This window comes from Pundamilia nyererei, unplaced genomic scaffold (assembly GCF_000239375.1).
Source record: "Pundamilia nyererei isolate P.nyererei 1_Seehausen unplaced genomic scaffold, PunNye1.0 scaffold00103, whole genome shotgun sequence".
Taxonomy (NCBI): Eukaryota; Metazoa; Chordata; class Actinopteri; order Cichliformes; family Cichlidae; genus Pundamilia; species Pundamilia nyererei.
The window spans coordinates 363,776-383,054 of record NW_005187504.1 but is presented as its reverse complement, the minus strand read 5'-3'; the positions used below and the strand labels follow the sequence as shown (position 1 = coordinate 383,054).

General features: G+C 40.2%; 1 protein-coding gene across 1 annotated transcript in view; it reads right to left on the bottom strand.

Annotated features, from left to right (window-relative positions):
• The window catches only part of LOC102205351 (receptor-type tyrosine-protein phosphatase N2-like), a 214,455-nt gene that overhangs the window by 25,735 nt on the left and 169,441 nt on the right, over positions 1–19,279 (bottom strand). Inside the window, exons 15-19 of the mRNA XM_005740735.2 lie at positions 12,803–12,950; positions 10,782–10,855; positions 4,775–4,852; positions 1,594–1,713; positions 767–933 (exon numbers count right to left, since the gene is read on the bottom strand). Coding sequence (XP_005740792.1) covers positions 767–933; positions 1,594–1,713; positions 4,775–4,852; positions 10,782–10,855; positions 12,803–12,950 — 587 coding nt within the window. The remainder of the gene's footprint in view (positions 1–766; positions 934–1,593; positions 1,714–4,774; positions 4,853–10,781; positions 10,856–12,802; positions 12,951–19,279) is intronic.

Genomic DNA, 19,279 nt, shown 5'->3' with positions numbered 1-19,279 from the left:
AATGATATCATGCAAGGTGTTTCTCAGCTCTGCTGTGGAAATGAATGCTGTTATCAAAGTGGGTTTGCTCCAAAGGCGCCTTTGAAGAGAACTTCCAAAAAGTTTCTTTGATGGCTTCTGAAACCTCAGTGCTTTCTCTATCAACATTAAAAGCTGGCTTAAGTACTTTATGCATTTCAAGTGAAAATCAGTTTCAAGTAACTCTTTAAGCAAATTGCAAAGAAGACTTTTATACTATACTATAGAAAAATAGGTTTAAAAAACATACAAAGTGCAGGCCATGGTTAAAGAGTAGGAGTCAAGTCAAAGGTAGGTAGTATCGCTGTGAGGGATAACAATGCTGCTTTTCACAGCTCCTTGTCTCATGGCTGTTTAGTTTTTCTCCATTTTGTCAAGAGATAACAGTGAAAAGGACCCCGGCACAGGGTCAATGGTCATTTATGATGCATAAGAGGAAACCTTCACCCTTAAAGCAGGACAGATGGTCTTGCTGTAAACACCACGGCACCTCGTAAGAAAGAAAACTGGATGGAGAGAGTTATTGGTCCATGTTTTTGACTCCCTTTGTGTTTTGCCCCAAGATGTTTTCAGTTTTTCTTTTACTGTTAGGTTTGTGCACTGAAAACTAAAAAAGGCCAAATGACTTTATACACATGTTTCTGATGCCTGAGGACTGGAAACAAACCCAGCAGCTTTAGATGACCCAGGAACGAGAGTGGGCTGTTTTGTTTTAAGCTTTCTGAAACTTTCTGAAGAAGCTCCCTACCTGCGGAAGTCAAGTAGTGTTCGGCTAGTCTCCGGCACGTTCTGGTTGAGCCAGGTCAGGAAATGGAACTGAGTGACGGTCCGCGTTTCGTTGGTCTGCATGTTCTTCAAGTAGAAGCTACGAACCAGGAAGTCATCGCACCAGATGTGTTCAGAGACCAGGTTCACCTGGAAGGATGCAGGAGACAGACATGTATTTCCCCATGCATGAAATTTATGGTAGTCGAGAAATGTTCTGATCGGCTTATGCACTTACTAATTCCAGAAGAGTAAATTACTTCTAAATTGAATTATGATGACAAAAACACAGACGTCACGTGATAACTGACTGATTACAAGTGGAAGACAACTTAATATCCCATGTTTTATTAAGACGATAATCCTTTGTGATAAATAATCTTTGATTTTTTATTTGGTCACAGTCAAGTTCATACGATAATTAGCCCTAAAAGTCACATAATATTTATAGTGGGGGGTGGGGCTGAGTTCCCTGAGTAGGAGATGGATGTAACACATGCTATACTGAGTCAGATGCTAATGGAATAAAACTGCTGTAGCCTAACGCCTAGCTGTGTAGCATCCTAAATAATCATGTTCAGCGTACACTGGCATTGGTGCAGCCCTGAAACAGGCCAATTTAGCACCTTTCAATGTCTAATTGAAGACTTTCTTCTGATTGGCTGCCCTTCATAAACAGCAGATTTGAACAACATGTGAGAGGATTTTCGTTCTCATTCACAACAAAAATCAAGACAAGTTTCAGACATTTGTATTCAACATATATATGTGACAGAAAATAATAACAGATCTTCTTTGAGTTTCTTTTACCTCGTAGATGTGGTACAGGTTGGATCCTTCATCTGGCCAGTAATGGTAGCACTGCTTCACCCCGCTCTCAACAAGAGGTGTCAACATAACGATGACCACACAGCCATTCTCCCAAACCATCTGCAAACAAAATACACAGGCAGGTAAATGATTGTAGCTCTTTAAAAAGGCCTTATTCCTTTGAAATGAAGTAGATTTTTTCTTGATAGAGACAAGAATGAATGAATTTTTAGTTTTTAATTGTTCCGAATTCATGTATGTTATTCTTTTTTTGCAGCACTTAAGATAAACTTTCTCAAAAGTCTAAATATTCTGCATTACTTAATGTTCTTTGAAAACTTCTAAGTTTAATCAAAAGTAAAGCGTTAAGAGTAGGAGTCATGTTCTTGAAGGAGCGGAGAGCTTGATTTGGAACAAGATCTCATATGAAGCTGTCAACACCTCCCAGAACCTGCCAACAGTAACACTGACATGTGTCCTCACTCACCCACTCTCTTGGATATCGGTCCATCATTAGTTCAAATTTTGTTCTAGCTATCATTTTGGAAAGGGAGGTGTTTGTTTCACGGGAGCGAGGGAAAAAAAAAAAGAAAAATCTTGGTTTGAAACATGCTTGCTGTTTCCAACTTTTGTGAGCAACTACAAGGAAGTAAAGCTTTGTGACAAGTAATTGCTGTAGCAGTTCAGGCTGTTCCCTCCCCCAGCTGGGTCGTTCCACATCTGAGACCCGCCTGTGGTCGTATTTTTCCTTCTGGCAGTCATATTCTCACAGCCGGAGGGTGGGCTTGCTCAGGAGATCCATTCAACGCTGTTCAGAGGTAACAGTCAGCCGTTAATAGAAGCCATAAAACAATACCGCTCCCACATCATCGGGTTAGATTATAAAGATGGCCGCACCTGCCGCTCGGTCATGAGCGCTGCCACACCTTGCCGAAGATTTAGCAGATGTTAATTGCGGTGGGTTTTGAATTACTGCGCCTCTCTGCACTATTCCTCTCAGTCCTCCCTGCTTCAGTGATTAGTCTCATGGATCTAAAAATGTGACGGTGCACTTTTTGAGAAATTGTGTTAATTTGCTTTAGCTGACAGGGTGCGAACTCCGCTGCTGCTGCTGTCTGGAGGAAAAGCTCCCTCCTTTAAAACTCAAGGTTTGTTAAAAAGCTACATTTATTTAAACCCATATTTTTCCACAAAAAAAGTGAAGGGTGTGCCGTGCTCTTTTAGAACGTTTTGTGTACATAAACTTTCTGAAGATGTTGGACTTTTTTCCAGTGTAATAACCTTGGCTGGCTCTTGATTAAGCAATCTGATAAGACACAGTAATGCTAGTTAAATCAACTGGGCCTCAACACAACATGAAGGCTGAATAAAGCCTGAGTACAGAAGCCTGTAAAGCACGGAGAGGCTACTTAATGAACCTGAGATGAATCCATGATGAGCAGCAGGAATCGTCTGAGGCTTTTAGATAAAGTCTTTAAATGATCTTTTTAGCTACAGGCTAAGGCCTGCGGACTGATATGGAGATACTTAGACACCCATATTGGTTTTGTGGCTTCTCGTTCACATCTATTTAGAAAGTCTATTGCTTTTTTAAGGACTGGGACTCCTATGTGAACTACATTATGTGCACTTCTTTCAGGTCAAGGGCATCCATCCTAAAACCACTCTCGCAGATATAGAAGTTGACTGTCCTTTCTTTTTATATTGGCCTTCTGTACCACTCAAAAATGTAGATATTTCTAGACAAAAACAAGATTTGGACTACAGAAATGGAACAGAAGGACGTTGCAGAAATGTTGGTGTAAAGTGTGAATAAAGAGGAACAGGACCAATATACCAACCAACACTTTTCCTTCCCTGAAAAAGAATTATTTAGAGCTGGACGGGGATTAGTGGAAAGGAAGAAGGAAGGGAGGAGGCGAGTAGTGGTGTAATAGGGCTCTCATTCCCCCAGACAAGACCTCAACATCGCCACCGCTGTCACTACGGAAACCCAGCTTGAGTTGAATGGAAATTCAGCTTGTTAGGCGGAAGTCACACGCCTAACTTCTCACCTCTCCTGCCTCGTTTCAAGCATTTTGTTTGCTTGCTTACTTTGCTGGACTGTTAAACTAAAGTTATTTTAGTTCCACTTTTGTGTAATCATAAATGTGCCACTGTGCACACGCATCTTACCGCACTTCCCACTCGTCTTGACTGCTCACATGAAGCCAAATTTGACATTTTTATTTTATTCAGTCTCTATTTATAAAGAGTGGGTTGGCTAAGCACGCATGCTTTTTAACAGCAGTGGAATGACAGGAACCAAAACAGTTTCGCTGTGGTAATGGGCAGTTTAACAAATGACAGTGTACCTACAAAATGTTTTGTGTTAATCGCAACTTTTTAAAGCCTTTTCCAAAAAATAATTGGCGAGCCTAATCGAGAGCACAGTATGCAACAAAACTAAGGTTTATTAAGAAAATAGAAAAGTGGTAATATGGGATTTATTTCCAAATTAACCAAGAAAATAATATTTGGATTCTGTGTTCTTGGTTTTTCTGGATACTTTTCACATCTCAACAAAAAATGAATATCACACAGCTCATTTCAAATGAACTGATTTTTATATTTCACTTGCCTGGATTAGTTGGAACTTCTGTAGTGTAGTGACTCTATGCAAGCCTGAGATTTCTTTTTCTTTGTGCCCCTCCTTGGTCTGCCCAAGTGAGAATCCAGCGGGGATATAACTTGTTTGACAAGGGGACCTTTCCTTCCAACCTCCCTGCTGCTCCACTCAACATACACCTAACACCAAGACTGGCCAGAATAACTTATTGATCTCCTGGTCTCAGATTCAAACCCAATCCAACATTTGGGACAGTGGGAAAAGAGTTTGCTACCCCCTGCATTAACAATGTGTCCCACTGAAGGCCAGTGTGTGTGTGTGTGTGTGTGTGTGTGTGTGTGTGTGTGTGTGTGTGTGTGTGTGTGTGTAAAAACAGTGGTGGTGAGGCTAGTGAGTGTTATGGTGAAGGAAAGATTAATAATGACATCCACAGAAATGGCTGGTCTCCTGTGTGACTTGCTGCACTAATAAAAATCGGCTAACTCTTGTTTAAGAGAGGAGATTGTATTGATTTTTGTTTCATGAGTGTATGTGAATGCATTTGTATTTGTGTGTGTGTGTGTGTGTGTTTACCTGCCAGAAATCAGCCACAGTGGAGGGCAGGGGACCTTGAGTGGCAATGTAGGCTGGGTTCCTGGGATCGTGATCCATCTGTGGGGAGAGGAAAAAGGACAAGAGGGTGTAAATTTATCAAGGATGGCTCATTTTGAATGGTACAATTCATGTTTGTCCTGTCTCAAATGTTTAGATTTAAAGCCCATGATTATTTTGGATCATTTCTGGAAAACAAATGTTGCACAGTTCTCAGGAAGTTAACAGCACAGCAAGGTCAACTCAGATCTGAGAAGAAAGGATAAATTAGAGTCCAATCATTGGCTCTGACCTTGGTCATCTTATCCTGTAAGTCTACAGAATAACAGACATTTGCAAAGTTTATTCCGATCAGCGAGAATGACGGCTGTTCCAGTTGTTACATTAAGTGTATTTTTTCACTTAAGTGTGATAGTTTTGCATAGGTTTAATAATCAAATCTTTGTGCATTCCTGGCTGTTTTTGGTCATTCCTGATATACCATATTGATATTGTCCAACGTTCCTCATCCTAGTTTCTGTCATCATCCTGATCTAAGCAGCAACTTCTGGGTCTAGAAAAATAAAGCCAATGGAGAAGTCCCAAAAACTGCAGATAGAGCAACTTGAGATTGGCTTCAAAAGATAACAGGCAGACTGTTAAAATGTACAGCTTTGCAGCAGAATAAACATTGCTGCACCATGCTTGTAGTTGTAGTCCCTTTAAGGTCATGGCCTTATGTTTTTATTTATCACTTGCTGTTCAGTTAACTGTTGTAAGTTTGTGCTCCAGTTTTGATGTAATTAATTCATTCTAGTATTTTATGTCTATGTTATCAACTGGCAGATACACTATATGGCCAAAAGTACTGGGTCACATACACATTACACCTACAGGAGTTGCTTGGCCATAGAAATCAATGCCATGAAGTTCCCAGGATATAGTTTTTGTGCTGATGTTAATGCCTAAGGAGGTCGGGAACTCTAACTCAGCTTGCTGATAATTTAGCACTTCAGTGCTAAATAGGGTCAATCCAAATATGGTCATTTCTCGAGCCAAACAACCAAGAATGTGATGGCTACAATGCTTATGTTGAGTCTTTAAAAATAAATGACATAAATGAACCTCAGCAAACTCAGCAGTGGAGTTGCTTATTTAATTGTTCATTGTGATTCTGGGTTTATGTAATGTTTACATTAATTTCATGTAGTACTTAGTGTAGTTTAGTTTAGATTCTTCAAAACCAGGACAAACAGATTCAAACAGCTTTCATCCAACAGCAAACACACTCATCACAGCAATAACACGAGTGTGTTTGTTCAATTAGGGATGGGTGCAATAGATCCAGATAACAGGACATTATGTCTGTGTCTATTGTGTGTGCACGCATGTGTTTATGTTTGTGTTTTTCTAATGAGTGTGCACCTTTAATTTCATTTGTTACAATGACAATAAAGCTAGTCTGTTCTCAGTTCCTCCCTTAGCGTTCTTTCCTCCTGTGTTAAAGTTTTTTGTATTAAGCTTCACTTCCTGTTTTATTTTGGTGAGCCCATGTTCCTAGTGCATTGTCTTGAATTTTGCTTCCTTTGCTCGTCTGTTATGATTCTTTTTAGCCATGTCTCATTTTCTCCAGTTGTCTCCACTCCTCTAATCACCCTTTTGTATATGTATAGTTGCTCTCTTTCCTTTTGCCTTTGTCGGGGTGGCAGCTCACTTTCCTCTCATGTCTCCCAGCGAGCCCTAGCCTTACGTCTCACAAATGTAGTTGAAAGTTTTCAGTTTCTTTCGTAATGTATTTTCCATGCTTAATAAATGGCTTGCTTTTAGTTCATCACAATCCACCTCTGTGTCTCCGGGTTTAGGCACTACACACATCTGACATGAACAAATAAGGAAAAGCAATTCTACAAAATTGATCTTTGTCCATACATGGAAAAAAAACACTATGCTCCAATGGGCCTCCAGGAATGTTCTACAGTGTGTCTTTTTCTTGGTGTAAAAAATAAATTGATATCGGACGCAATATAATATAACATAAAACGGCTAAATACCTCGTTCACAGACACTTTTAAGAACTAATGAGGGGACATGAATCATCACACGCCATGCACAAGGAAAAATCATCAGTGCTTTCGAAATGAGCAAATCTAAGTGCGTTAGTAAAATGTTCCCCCTGTTTAAAGTACTGAAATTCATGGCTAGAAGCTTCTTAGAGAAGGAGCTTAGCGTTTGCAGAGTAGCTCAGACTTCTTCCTTAACTTAATGAAAATTCCAGAAGGGTGGCGGAGGCGTCGAGAGCAAAAGACAGGAGATGAACGTGAGCTGAATTCGCGAGCAAGTGAGTGACAACCCTGCCAATTACCATGCAAATTGTATAGTAAATGTAATAATTGGCTGACCAATTTAGCTGGAAGCAATTACAGAGGGAAGACAGATAATTTATGGGGTTTTTCCGCACACCAAATTGTCTTTAATGGCCCTCTGTTCCTTTTATGAATGCCAAACAATAATGCACTTCTAATGAACTTAAAATAATTTTACCTAGAGAGAGAAAAGGCGACACGGTGGCAGCGAGTTTTGCTCATTAAAACGGCGAGAACTGCATCACGGACAAAAAATAGCTGGAGGCAGAAGTGCACTTTTCAAGGCCAAGAAAATATGTGGACAGTCATTTACATATATTTCTTTTAGTTTTTTTCTCGAGGTTATTATTTAACATCAGTGCTGGACTTGTAGCAAAATGACAGAAAACATTTAATTTGATTGTCCGTGTACCTGAATATTTATGTCATGTCTGCGAGAGACATTTCTACCCAGTAAGCAGAACTAAGCGTTACACAATATGAGTGTCTTAGAAGCATCAGAAGCTAAAATCTATTGCCTTCCAGTCACATAAGAGGTTTTCAGAATTTCACTCAGATCCGCGACTGCAATGAAGCACTAATATTCCCCTTGCCTATACAGAGCCTGGTTTAGAAAAAACACAGAAGAAACTGGAAGATTCAGAGTGGTAAGATCTGGGAAATTATAAGACAAGGGTCGGGTAAGGCAGAAAAGAGATTGTAAAGTTTGAAACCTTGTGATGGATGAAGATGAAAACGGTAGGGGAAGATACAGCAGGCTGGGAGAAAATGCAGAGTCACTATAAAGATGAAAAGATGAGCAGAGAAGGAAAGACGCACCAGGAGGGCTCTCTACTCTTGACATCTGTCGTTTTATTTCTTTCTCCACCCTCCCTTTCTTTGCGGAGACACAATGCTTCTTGACATCGCAAAGTGCATCCAGAATTAAACCCCACCATTAGTGACACTGCGAAAGGACAACTGTCTTTCTGTCTTTCACACACACTCCTGTTAATGAGGGAAAAAAGTGTAGGATGTGACGTGTGTAATTATCCTTGTTATTGGGTTTTTGTCTTTTCTGTGGAAGGAAGGAGTCTGACTAGTCTGATGATGTTACTACAATCTGACACCTCTGTGTGTGTGTTGGTGTGTGTCTGTGTGTTGGGGTTAAAATGCTGGCTGCCAGCTATGTGAATTAGTTGTAATTGTGAGTCTATTTTAGGAAACGATAATCATAACGCTTCTATCACTGAGACAAAACTCATCATGCGCAGATCCTTTTTAAAACTTCTGTCATGACTTGTGTTCATAACAAGTCAAAATCTTTGATCCTGCTCCTTTTTTTTTACCACTTTTTCTCTTTACTTTACATTTTGAAGAATACCAACAAGCAAGCTGTCTTGTCAGTGAGTTCGGCTGGTAGTTGAGTATACTGCAGTCCAGTCCCATAACGCCTGACTTAGACTTCTGTTGAAGGGTTCAGAGGGGTCTGCGGCTACGTTGTAGGTCACGGTGTAGACTTCCCGCTGAACCATAAATTGAAAATATTTTATTTATCACAGGTGAAGCTAATCTACATTGGTGGTAAAGTGTGACCACACTTTAAGATAACAAGCAAACTTGCATTGGGAACTTGTGTTTGCTGTTGTAGTTTGTCATATAGTGTTAGATCCTTGGTTTTTCCTGGGTTATTTCTTTTAACTGAGGTCATTTGGACACGCAAAAGCTCTTTTCAGTGAAATTGGCAGCACTGTTTGCTGGGTAACGTTTCAGGACGGACAGCCTGTGCTACACCCTGATGCATTAACACACTGTGATGTCGAACGAGAGTGGAAACAAAATGCAATATTTGCTTTAATTTTCTTCAGTGCAACTCTTTTAAAACCTTAATCAAAAACTTCAACCGGACTGCCAATAAACACTGTGAGGCTGATTTAAAGTCAGTGTTATCTGCACACGACATGCACCAAAATAAGCGTGTGTGTGTGTGTCTGAGTAATACGTGAGTGATTGATTATGTCTTAGAAAGTGTGTGCGTTTGATTGAGTCTGCAAGGAAACTATTGAGTCTGTTTTAGACTAACGGTGTTTGTGTGTTAAAGGAGGAACTGAGTGATTGATCGTGTTTCTGAGTAACTTTGTGCAACTGAGTGACTGATTATGTGTGTGCGTTGGACTTTAGGCCACACAAAGCATTTGTAAAACTCTGATTAACAAATACAGGATAACCAATAAAAACGTTCCTAAGAAGTTTGTGATCCTCCTGCTTTTCTTTTAAAACATAAGATGGCAATAATATAGTTCAAACTTGTAAAAAGACAGAATTAAATGTTCAGCTTTTGTTGCTTAATTAGTGAATTGCCATGTTAGCGTAACTTGTAGTTGTTCCAGACTCAAAGAGCTAAAAAAGAGTTTAGCGACCTTATATGTCTAAACTGCATCATGTAAAATGGTAATCCTTGATCCTCCACATTAAAGTTAAGGAAGAAAAGTCACAAGGCATTGAAACCAGGCTGACCAACGGCTGCATTATGCAATAAATGAAGAGCCAATTCAAACCCCATTACTACTCACCTAATTTAATCATGCAAATTCATGTAAATGATGTCGAATCAGAACACATGGATCAACCTTACATTCGACAGTTGGTAGAAAACAGCTACTCTAACATACAGATAATTGCTTTGGTGTGAATGTGCAGCATTTTATTTTTTCGGGACAACACCATACAATTGTGTCACGGTGCTTCAGTTACTCTCGATGGAAAGACAAGCACCTTGCATGGACACCATTGGAATGGATGTTTTTTAATGTTGCAGTGTGTGTGTGTGTAGGTACATTACATGTGCAGCTGTTCATGCATGCTTGTTAGTTTTTTAGGTTGTGTGTTCTTTTTGGTTTCAGCATGGTGCACTGCGTGTTTTTTAGCGAGTATGTGGGTACGTGTGTTGCTTCGTTTGTGTGCCTGCAACATTAGACAAGGTTGCTCTTTTGTTCCTGTATAGTTTTGATTCCTTCTCTCACATGCTCTCGCCTGCGCACACACAATCGCACACACACGGAGCCACGTTCTGGTGTAACGCCCAGATTTGAAATGCATAGCGTTTCTGTTGCTTTTAATGGAATACCACTGTATCTGCCTCAAGGGAAACGTAAACCTACTACTCAACACTGGTTTCCAAATTGATACACTCACTTACTGAATTCATATGGCTCTTTCTTACCCCTTTCCTTCCTACAGGCTGTTTAAATCTGTACCGTGCCAAAAAGAAGAAGACCCCAGTAAGGCAGACACACTGTAATAGTAAACACAAAGTAGTGTCAAATTAGCATAACCCAAGGTCACAAACAATAGTTTCCCAGGACCCTCCGGATCAATTTTGTTTCCACAAATGAGAAGTGAATCGAGAGCCTCACGCATGTCCTTTCCCACACCTCCCCAGAGCAAATACTCACCTGGGGTGTTTGCTGTATAACAATCATTAATATTCATGGTGCAGAACATACATATTGTGAGAGGCTGCCACCGAAACTAAGCAAGCATTGCATCAAAATTTATATTGGACAACGGTAGGCTGCCTTTGTTTCTGTGAAGCCCCGTGGGGGCTGTGGCAGCCTAGCATAGCAGCGGCGTGAAGCACCGAGTTAGAATGCAGAGGAGGTACTTACGATCGCGCTGGCATTGATGTAATCAGAGTTGCCTTGGCTGTTCTCCACCTTCAAGGTGATTCTGGAGTGATCATCTGAAACAAAAATGGAAGAATTCAGCATATTTCGTCTTTGCAGTGTAAGTGTTCTTTGGTCATGCTATATGCATTATAATGAGGGCTCTCTCTGTATACGTGTTAAGAAAGCTGGATTATAAGTAACAATGGCAACATGTCATGAAGCGTGGATTCCCTTCTGCTTTGACAAGGTTACTTTGAGCTCAGAAGGAAACTAGTTGACTTGTTTAAGAAAATCTCTTCTTTACTTTTCCTCAGAGATTTTATTAATTGATTATTAACTTTCTCTGTGTGTCTGTAGGGCACCTCTAACAAATTCACATAACACTTCACACTCTTGAGACAAAAGTTTTGAAACTCTGCTGTGCACTGTTGCCTTTGTATTAAGAGCTGTGAGCAAAATAAACACATTAATATATTTGGCTGCTCTACCTCTTACGATTATACTCTCGCATGCTGTCAGCATGGCTGCCACTTTAGAAAATTCAGTCGATGTCTTGCTCACAGCTTTCAAACTCCAGTCCTCGAGGGCCGGTGTCCTGAAACTTTTACATGTGTCCCTGCAGCAACACACCTAAATAAAATTAGTAGGTCATTAGCAAGAGTCTATAGAACTTGACTGCATGCTGAGGTGGCAATTCAGCCATTTGATTTATGTTACAGCAGCTCAAGAGTGAATGAACATGTAGTTTTAGAAGTACTTTTTTAAATTAAACTTACACTTTTATTTAAATTTACTTGAGTAGAGTTGGGGGTTGCCACCATGCAGTGAAGTCTTGCTGATACCCTACAAATTTTATTCAGGTGTGTTGCAGCAGGGACACATGCAGAAGTTTCAGGACACCAGCTCTCGAGGACTGGAGTTCAACACCCCTACTCTAGCTATATAACAGCCCCACTGAACAGAGTCCAGAAGTGCATGAGAAGATGACCTTGAAGGGAAAATTAGGGTATTTTTTATTTTTTATAGGTAGAGACAGAACTTTTTGATCATATTTTACACAATGAGGCTGAAATTGTATCAAGAATTATGGAGCTATAAAAAATAAACAAAAAATGTCTTTCCATTGAGGTAACTGGGCAAACACTGGTTAATTTGAGTTGCATAGGAAAATGTGTTTGCTGTGAGGTAGGCAGATCATCCATTTAGTGATTTCTAGAAGTAAATTAAAACTGAGGAGCTTCGTTTAGCCTTGAGAGAATCTGCCATAATCATCTGGGATCCTGTGAATTTCTAAGAGGGACAAACTTTCCGAGTTTGTGCATTCTACTCTTGCGAGCACTCCTCCGAAGCCTCCGGTGATCGGCAAAACAGTTCAGATTTTTTTTTTTCTTGAAGAAGCCAGTGGTGCTTCAAATAGGAAGCACAATTTATTCCTGACAAACTGCTTTCCCTGCTGACAACCTGGATTTCATTAAGCCTCGGCCTGGTGGAGAGAATGGGACAGCACTTTTTTAGATGGGCTATTTCCACAGAAGCTTAGAAATTTTAATCATTGATGAGGTCGGTGCAGGAGAGCTTTAATAGAAAACTAATTTACAACCCTTCTGCTAGCTGCATCTGCTCCAGGTTTCTGATAATACAGGCTGAGCTGAGAATATAAGGGGAGTGTTGTTGAGAGGTGCTGAGAGTAATGCCACCATGTTTGGACGACTGACATCAGGAGGTGTAACAGCCGAATTTTGGTTCCACTCAGAACTGATGGCTTTTGTGCTCCACCAGTAATGCAGTCTTTTCTTTTTGTGTCTCTGCCAACAGAACTGCAACACCTTTTAGGTTTTAAACATGTTAGAGAAACTAAAACACGGTATTATCCAATTTTGTTGATACTGAAGGCAATCGTTCATACTTTGTCAATAAATTAATTAAAGTCTCCTATAAAATCTACTTGTACATTGTACACTACTACTACCTTTAAGACACAGTGGCAAGAACGGAAAGAATAAGAGAAAGTCATTGTTTACATGCTACAACAGCAGCGGAGCGGTTCTTCTTCGCGTTGCCATCCTTGAGGCCGATGGTGCACGCGTTGGGTTCAGCTTGGTACGCACACAGTGCCTCCCACTCCTTCTCCAGGCGATCCTTATTCTTCAGGTGATCTTCCATGTAGGACTGGAGGAAAAGAGTCAATAGAGTAGGTGAGTCAGGGTTATACTTTCCCATCAGAGACAGATTCATATACATGAAACTTGCTGCGGTGTATTCATTATAGGGTTTCCCTTCTTTTAATAATCTTTGATTGCAATTGTTTTTATTGTGCTTTGGCTCAATATGGTCATGCCTTAAAATTCTGATTCTTTTAAAGGCAATCCTTAAAATTTCTGGTTCAGGATGACAACCATCTGAACTAAACCAATTACGATCCTCTATTTTAGAAGCTACATTTTTCTAATCTTTATTAAACGTTGTGAGTTTTTTCTCCAGGAACATTCAAATGAAAGCAAATAATTATCTAGTGGTGCCATTAAACCAAAGTATTAGTGCCAAAATGCATATTGCTATTTCACTTTATACGACACACCTATCTTTAGCAGTGTATGCCATTACCTATTACCTATTAATTAATTCACTGACTTTGATCAACTGCCTACAAATTATTTTGGCATACAACCATAACACTTGGCAAAGTCATGGTAATGGTATCTGATGGTGAACAGTGATGCTTTGTTTTTTAAGCAGCTTTGAAAATGAGCAGCCCGTGCTCGGAAAATATGGACGGTAGGCTCGTTTTTTAATGGATGAGGCAACGGAATGAGCTGGTGCGGTTCTTTAAATGGTACCAGCGGTGATTTATGGTGGCAGTTACAAATGGGACTGATCTTAATCAGAATTAGCTTCCAAAAAAGGCCTAATGGCTTTCTGCTAAAATGAGAGGAGTTTGTTAAAAATGGAAGTCGACCTGACCAGATGTCCGCGCGGCGGAAGAAAATGGAGAACTGTCCAGATGAAATGCACGTATGTGATTTTTAACATACAAGCGCACGCCTACTCCAATGGCTAACGTCTAAGTGTTGAGGCTTGTTAGTTTCATTAAGTGAGCTCAAAATACTCACTGTTGAACAGCAGGCTTTACACATGACACTGCATTCACACACACATACACACAACCCTACTGAAACGCACAGACTTTCCTTGTAGTATCAGCTCTCTATTAAATTTGTCTCAGAGCTGCTAAAAGCAGCAATGATGTAACAGGAGGTCACAAGCTGCGACCCTCCACCTGCACGCAGCCGCTTATCAACAGCGGGAGGCCCGATCCATCAAAAGGCACACAAAGAAAATGCACATACACACATCTGAAGTAGAAACCACACATAAAGGTTTTCATAAGGTCACATGTACAAAAAATAGTTCACCCACATACTGCAAAGACACAAAAGAAACATACGCAGGCAACAAGATACACACACTAAGCAAACACTCAAATACACACACAAAATGACAGAATATACACATGCACATAGAAAGCACGTATATAACTTAGGGTGCAGAAAGACACACAGTCCTACAGAAGACACACACACAGAGTCCAAATCTGATGCCTCCCCTCAACTGCCCTCTACCCCCTGCCCCTCTCTCTCCTTCTCTAATGCCAGAGTAATAGGGTTTTGTGGCTGTGTAAAGGGATTATTGCAATCCAATCAGGAGGTGCTGAGATCACCATGTGTCGGCCAAAGACTGAATAATCCCCTTACTGCAGAGGGGGGGGCTTACAGCTGCCAAAGGTGCTCAATAAAACCCGCTACGCAATAAGACTCTGCTCGAGCCGCCATTGTGGCTCTGACGCGCCACCTAAGCACCTGTAGGAAATGGGAGCATGAAAGCTGGTCGCATAGGGAGGTTGACGTAATGCAGCAGCCATTTTGGATCGAAAGAGAGTGAAAAGAAAGGGGAAGTGGGTGGAAAGAAATCACTGTGGGATACTGTTACTCAGCAGGGAAGGGTATCCAGTTGTGGAAAACACATTTATCGAAGCCACTTCGAGTGCAATTTCAGGGGACCTGTGCTCTACTTCAGCATTTCTATTTTATGCTCCACTTCATGTTAGAGCAGAATACATATTACCTGACTATATTTATTTAACGGTAATAACAGTTTCTGTGCCGATGATGAATTATTATTGACTGGAGGTTAGCTTCACACTGACCATCTGCAGAATTTGCACTTTTACTTTGAAAATGTAGCTGAACTCGTAAATTTTGCTGTTAAAACCAAGAATAAGAGACTTGTTACAGAGATTTTTTTTTCTCCTTGTGGAACAGCACCTTCTTCCTGCACTAATGGTGTCATACTGGAACAAACATCTTACATAAGGTGCTATCAGCGCCAGTGATGAGGCTTTTAAGAGCTAATCTAAATGTCTTAAAAGAGTCTTCTTTATATCTGATGCATTCTGCATCGGTGTAGGAAGTACAAAAAGGCTTCCAAAGCTTTCATGAGGACAAGAAAAGATGGATCGATGTTGCATTATATACATTTTAGAACAAGGTGCCACTTCAACAAGTAAGTAACTTTAAAACTTAAGTCTATTTGCAGATACAATTAATGCTGAGGGTCCAATTAAGAACTAATGAAATTTCATGCTCTAAGTATTTTGCAACAATTCAGACAACAATCTTCCCATTTGTGAACTCAACACAAACACATAATGCATCATAACCAATCCATCGACATCCATCTTTTTTTTTTTTTTCACACAGAGGCAGCTATCTTATTTTTAGTTAAAAGCTGACATCATCCTGACACGAGGCTAACTTCTCCGCAGCTGAATGCTTCTTCCTCCTCCTCGGCAGACCACATTAGAGTGATTTAACATCCATTTCCCAACGCACATTCATCCTCCAGCTATTGCCCTGTGACCTATCAACTCTACAGATCACATCCCAGCTGGCCTGATGGTGAGCTACGAAAACCACAACAGATTCCCAGCATGGCTAATCTCGACGGAGGCCTCCGCTGCAGCATAATCTATAACACTTACTTGGCCAGCAACAAACGACAAGATAATGTGCTTTATATATAGAGTCGCCTAATCCTCTTAAGACACAAGCAGAGAGGATGTGGGGGAGGTGTTGGGGGCAGGGGGGGCTCTCGGTCCCAGTCACATGGGACCAAGTAATACATTAACGTAGATAAGATGGTGAAAGCTGTTTCGCCTCAAATTAAAATCAGTGGGTGGATGATGACATGGAATTTGCCAGGGGTTTACGAGAGGCAATTAATTTTTGTAGGGAGGTGGGAGGGCTGGTGGAGAGGAGGGGCACCGCAGCTCACGAGCAGTCGTGTTATTCCTTTCTTTGAAGCTGGTGATTTTTATTAATCACTCAACAGTTGCCTCACTTGAGTGCATGGCTGTGCATTAGATATAAATATTTATTTTTTCAAAGCAGAGCCAAACTTGTCTTGCTTAGTAATGGATTTGATCTCCTGCTGTGACGGTTCACCGAACGACTCAACTTTTCCCGAAACATACCGACTGTAACCCAGGTTTGTTGCCATCAAATTTGCTACTCAGGTCCCACATCATGGTGTGAAATTCAAATGAGCTAACTGTGATTTGTTTTCTTTTGTTATTGTTTTTTTTTACAGTTGTCACTGCAAAACAAAAGTATGAGCAGTCACAAGTAGGCACTTTTCAAAATGGTGGACAAGAAAAAGGCAGAACAGAATTGGGAAAGCAGTGGAAAAGGATGAAGAGTAAACACAAAAAAAGGCAATAGGGTAAGAAGAATATGCAATAAAAAGCTGCGTGGATGAAAAAGCAGGAAAATTGGGTAAACGGTAAAAAAAACAAAGAAGAAGAATGAAAGATGGGAGGGGCATGAAGAAAAAAACAGTTAAGAAAATTGGTAAGTGGCTTTTTGCTTTTTGAACTTTTCTCCACCCGGAGAACTTGGGTTGAGAAAACAATCTGACCTTTCAGTTTCAAAGAGTAGCGGGCTGGTTTAAAACTATCATGTTCCTTCCTTGATTTCCTGACATTTTGAAAAAATAATTTTTTTCTACATGACACTGGTATTATTAGATGGAGTCAGCTTGGACAACTCAGAGCTACAGTTTGTTTCACTGAGACCGTGGAGCTGTCCAAGGTGCTGAAGCACACTTCCAGGCCAGTCTGTGTAATACGATACATCTGCTCTCTCTGTTTTCAATCTCTCTGCTCTTTTCTCTCTCAGGCCAAAACTGAAGTGGATTAAAAGGAAATGACATAACTGAAAAAGCTCACAGCCTGCTAACATTAACTAAAAACCAACATTATCACGGCCCGTGTCGATGAGCACGCTGTGACTTACAAACTACCAGAATCCTCAGTGTCCTATCGGTTTTATTTCCTCAGTGGAAACAACAACATGGACTTCAAGTTAAATGAGACATCAACTCCTCGTCTACACAGAAGGCTCCTAATAAACCCAGTCCACTGGGAAAGGTTTACTATTATTAAACAGCATAGATGCAATTAAAAGGAGTCCATTTGAGTTACATTTTATGTTTATACTCCAACGACTAAACAGCAACCATTATTAAATGGGCACAGTAAAAGCATATCTGACTGCATACATTTGTTAGATGAATAAAACATCGTGATCTTTGAAAATCCACCATTCTGGATGTAGCAGAGGATGCTTCTATCATTATTTTGACAGTATTGCTGGTATCACAAAATACTGCAAAAACCCAGAGTTGTTCCTGTATGTGTACGTATACATATTAATTCAGCGGGTGTAAGTTTTATATCTTCATATATATTTATAAATATACAAAGCACCTTGAGGCGACTGCTGTTGTGATTCGGTAACATATAAATAAAACTGAAATGAATTGGTTATTCAATTATTTCCTAATCCTAACTGCATCTGAGTAAAACCATTGCTTGTAATTAGAGGAATTAGAGTGTTTAGTCAGTATGGTCTGACTCAGCCCAATTCTCTTTGTCTGGAACATCCCTGGTGTTACTTTTATAAGAAGAAAGAGCAACATCATGGTGTATTTTGGTAGCAGGAGCACCAAACCAGCTTCTAACTAACTGACACTAGATCACAGATGCTGACCAAGGATTTCATTGGTATACATGTCCAAAAGTTAGAGTGTAAACTTTGCAAATCACAGTTCGACAACATGGCATTGGCATATCACCTAAAAACTGCAGTCTTACTTGTCTACATTCATCAGTTTAATGCTTCAGACTTTGAATGGGAAGATTTCTTTAACATATTTTTTTTCCCACCATGTTTGGTCTAAAAATGATTTCATAACAGGCACCCCCATAGTCTACTGTTGCTCATTTAAACCCACCAACCTATCAACTCTCCCTCAGGACACATTCATTTGTTGAAGAGTAGGTAATGATTTTTATCCACGGTTTGTCAAAGTCATCAAATATCCTCTGTTTTCCTTCCTGATTTTAAGATTGGGTTAAAAACAATAATACTTTTTGACTCCTTATAGACTTCTTTTGGAAAAGGAAAATTGTTATTAGTGAATTTAGAATTTAACAATTTAAAGGTTTAAATTAATTTTATGGGGATGAGGGTCTCTTGTTCTAAAAAGAAAAAGCACCATATTATATGTATGAAATGTTGTGATGAAAAAGTCCACTTAAACTTTTTGAATTTGCTCTGAAGAGGCTTTTAAAATTTGCATTCATCTCCATCACCTACACAAAATTAATCATCATAGACACATTAGAGTCACTTAGTCTGTCTCCTTGGTTCCCTCTCATCGTTTTATACATTTGTTGCTACGATTTAACAATTTCAGCAATCATCCTGACCAGACTGTGGCCCACACACTGACTGAATGCTTGACAAACACTTTATTTCATGCCACTCTCCAGCGGTGACACCTCTGCAGATATGGATTCATCTCACGGAGATAAAGTAAACGTACCTGCAGAAGTTCAGACCTTGTTGTCAAAACTCAAATCTATTTTCATCTGTATGTGACCTAAGCTTTTTATATGCATGCATTATATACTGTGGGTGCGTTTGCCAAACGTTTTAGCTTGGCTGTACGCTTGTGTAAAACAACAGAGACACTCTGCAGCAGCAAAGGGCTGCAGAGGGAGTCATCTCTCCTGAACACAACTCTGGTGCAACTCTCTGGGGTAATTAGTATCTTTGTGCCTATTGAACACATCAAAAAGGCCGCTCTTTCACATCTTGCCGGCAGCCTCATATTGCACGGAAAGAGAGGAGAGAGAGGTGGAGGCAGGGTGGGGGAGTTGGGATGAGGAGGTGGTGGTGCCGTGGGTGGTGGGTTGTTGAAGTGAGTAGGTATGTATCGCAATTATGATGGCGCTTGGCAGAAAGCGACCGAGGTTCAATAGAGATTTTCATCTGCTGTATTGAAGAGGGAAATAAGACTGCTTATAGAAACTGTGGGTGTAATGAGATGTGCAAAAACAAAAAAAAGACAAGAAGAAAGATGAGAGAGAGAGATAC